This window comes from Crocuta crocuta, unplaced genomic scaffold (assembly GCF_008692635.1).
Source record: "Crocuta crocuta isolate KB4526 unplaced genomic scaffold, BGI_CrCroc_1.0 scaffold318, whole genome shotgun sequence".
NCBI classification, from domain to species: Eukaryota; Metazoa; Chordata; class Mammalia; order Carnivora; family Hyaenidae; genus Crocuta; species Crocuta crocuta.
In genome coordinates, this window is record NW_027531425.1 from 3,054,606 (window position 1) to 3,057,537 (window position 2,932).

Below are 2,932 nucleotides of genomic sequence, written 5' to 3' on the forward strand. Positions count from 1 at the left end.
CCACCTCCTCTTTCTGGCCCTGACTTTTCCTTAGGTAAAAAATGAACGGGGCCAAAGTAGAGGACTCCCAGGGGTCCAGGGGGATTCAGATTCCTTGTCTCCAGGTGAGGTGGGGTCCCCTCTGGTCAGACCCGGCACTATCCTGCAGCTGAACTGTTTCCCTGCCCACCCCCGTCATCTCACACTGGGCTGGGGATGCCCACTGACCTTTCAAGTTCTAGCCTCGCACCATGGGGCACCGAGCAGCCCCCACCCAACCCCTCGTGCCTTCACTCTGGCTGCAGCCCAGGGTGTGCTGGAAACGCACCGGGCCAAGAGTCAGGAGACCGGACTACCATTTTTACTAGCTATGTGTCCCTGGGCAAGTTAAGTGACCTCTCTGAGCTTCTGTTTTTGTAGCCATAAAATAGGAAGAACATTATCTGCCCTCTTTCTCAGGCTGCCTCTCCCTAATGGGATCAAGTGAGAGCATTCTGTGACAGCGATGGGCCAGGTGGATGGCGGATCAGAGGCAGGCTCCTCCAAAGGAGGTGGTGGGCCATCTGCCAGCCGAGTCTCCAAACGGTCTCTGCCAAAGGGCAGCCAGAGCCAAAACCCTACAGGATGCTGCACAGGCCTCCCCATCCCATCCTGAAGAGCTCACTTCCACCCTGCTTGGCAGCCATGTCTAATCTCCCCCGCCCCCCACCCCCAAGCCAATGGTGTTCTCAGAACTGTACTGGCAGAGAGCTGCAGGAGGAACAGGAGACACTAACCTACCAGTTCTGGCCTCAACAACACCCCAGCCCTAAGCCCCTTTGTTGCTTGTGCACTAAGGAGCCAAAGCCTCCTATCTGTCACTTCTTGGCACCATGTACCTCTGTCCCAGCACCCCCGCTGGTGTCATTTTGTCATGTACTTATGGGATTACAGTAGAACCTTGGGTTGAGAGTAACTTGTTCTGCGAGGGTTCCGCAAGATGAGCAAACAATTCTAGTAAATTTTAACCTGACAAACGAGCAATGTCTGGCAACAGAGTAGTACAGGACACCAAAAGTCACGTGATCACAACTGAGCCAGTGGTTCTTGAAATTTGCTTTGATATACACCGTGCTTTGGACGACAAGCATGTTTCCAGAATAAATTCTGCTTGAAAACCAAGATTTTACTGTATTTTATTAATCTCTCTCTCTCTCCTCTTTCCACTTCCCTCCCTCATCTCTCTCCCTCTCACCGTCAAACTCTGCCCTCCATGGCACAGACACCATAATCTTTTTAGTTCCAACTAATGCGTCCCCAGCCCCAGGGTAGTGCTCGGGAACACTGTAGACACTCAATAAATATTTGTTAAATGAATGGATGGCAGCTGGCTTCCTATGCAGGCGTCCCATCCCTGAGTTCATCATGAACTTTCCTCATCATTTCTGTCTGGCCCATGATCCTACCCTTAATCTAGCCCAGAGTGGTTTCTCTCTTTCTGTCTCCCTTCCCCCCGCCCCTCCATTTCCACCTTCAGCCAACCGTAAGATTTCTGTATCATTTGACCCCTAACAGATGTTCTTCCTGCTCCCCTCCTCTTTTTCCTTGAGTCCTGCTCCCCATGTAAGGAGAGAGCTGGATGCAGCCCTTCAGGGTCTTGAAGCTTGAGAGGAGAAACTGAGAACCAGAATTGACAGAGGAAACAAGAGACAGCTCAAGGTTGCTGACGCTGTGCTAGATGGCTAGACAGAAAGCAGTCTCCCTGGATCTCTGACCTCCCCTGTGCCCACCACCACCAAATCCTGCCTTATTCCCAGAACCTGGCCTTCAACTTTATGCTTCCTGCAAGAATCAGTCCTCTGCAGCCCCACACCTAGCGGCATCCCAGCACTCCCGCTGTGCTGCCAAGATGACATCACCTCCTCAGTAACCCCACCCTGGTGTCTGAAGCTGGAGGGGCTGGCTAGCTCCACATGCTTCTAGGACGCAGCAGGATGTGGGGGAGAGATCAGGGATCAGGCACACTTTTGCTGTAGCCCTAGTCTGCCATGTATCACCTTGGGACCGAAGGTAAGTTACCTCTTTGAGCTTAATTCCTCATCAGTCAGAGCGGATGGTAACCTGCCCCACATGACTACTGTTAGCATAAAATGAGATGCCTGTCACCACTATAGCCCTATGCCTGGGCCAATGCCTGGCCCAGAGGAGGCCTTCAAAGAAAGTTTTTATAAGGCTTGAAGGAATAAACAGCTTTCTAACTAGAAAGCACTGCACTAAGATATATAGGAGTCATTTTTCTAAACAGCATCCAAGAAGGCAAAGACCCTACGTGGGTGGGAAATAAGAGGAGGGTCCCCAGGGCAGGGGCACTGGGAAAATCAAGACCTCTGAGGGTGGGGACAGCTGGTGGGGTCTGGCAATTTATCTCCGTGACAGGAATACGTACACATGTACACACGTGTGTACGTGTGTGTGTGATTATACATATATATAATGTATGTGTGTATAAATAATAACACACTCCATATTTCAAGGTTCCTCTGTGAAGAACACACCCCTCCACAAATTCCGGGTATTCCTGAGCGTGTCCCATCTATTGAAGCAGAGCAATCATTCCACAAAGGTGGATCTTAGCCCTGGCCAACCCAACTAAGACAGACTAATTGATAGGTAGGTGACACTAATGGTGTCCCCAAAAAGAGGCCCACTAGTCTAAACTGGTTGGGAAAGGGGTGTGTAGAGAGGGAAGTTACACAGACAACAGAGATCAGAAGAACTAGATCGGATTGAAGATGCAGAAGCTAAAAATAAATAACCTGGGCTCTTTTTTTTCTTGTTTGGAGCCAAGACAGCCAAGCCGGACCCGACCAGCAAAAGCAAAGAAGGTTGGTGATCAAACGTGAGTAAGGAGGAAGGGAAGGAGGAAGAAGGGAGGGGGAGAAGGGAGGGGGAGAAGGGAGGGGGAGAAGGGAGG

At 50.9% G+C, this 2,932-nt stretch overlaps 1 protein-coding gene across 1 annotated transcript in view; it reads right to left on the minus strand.

Annotated features, from left to right (window-relative positions):
* PPFIA4 (PPFI scaffold protein A4) overlaps positions 1-2,932 on the minus strand; it is a 37,260-nt gene that overhangs the window by 261 nt on the left and 34,067 nt on the right. The window contains exon 28 of the mRNA XM_077771977.1: positions 1,832-1,937. Within this exon, the coding sequence (XP_077628103.1) occupies positions 1,832-1,937 (106 nt within the window). The remainder of the gene's footprint in view (positions 1-1,831; positions 1,938-2,932) is intronic.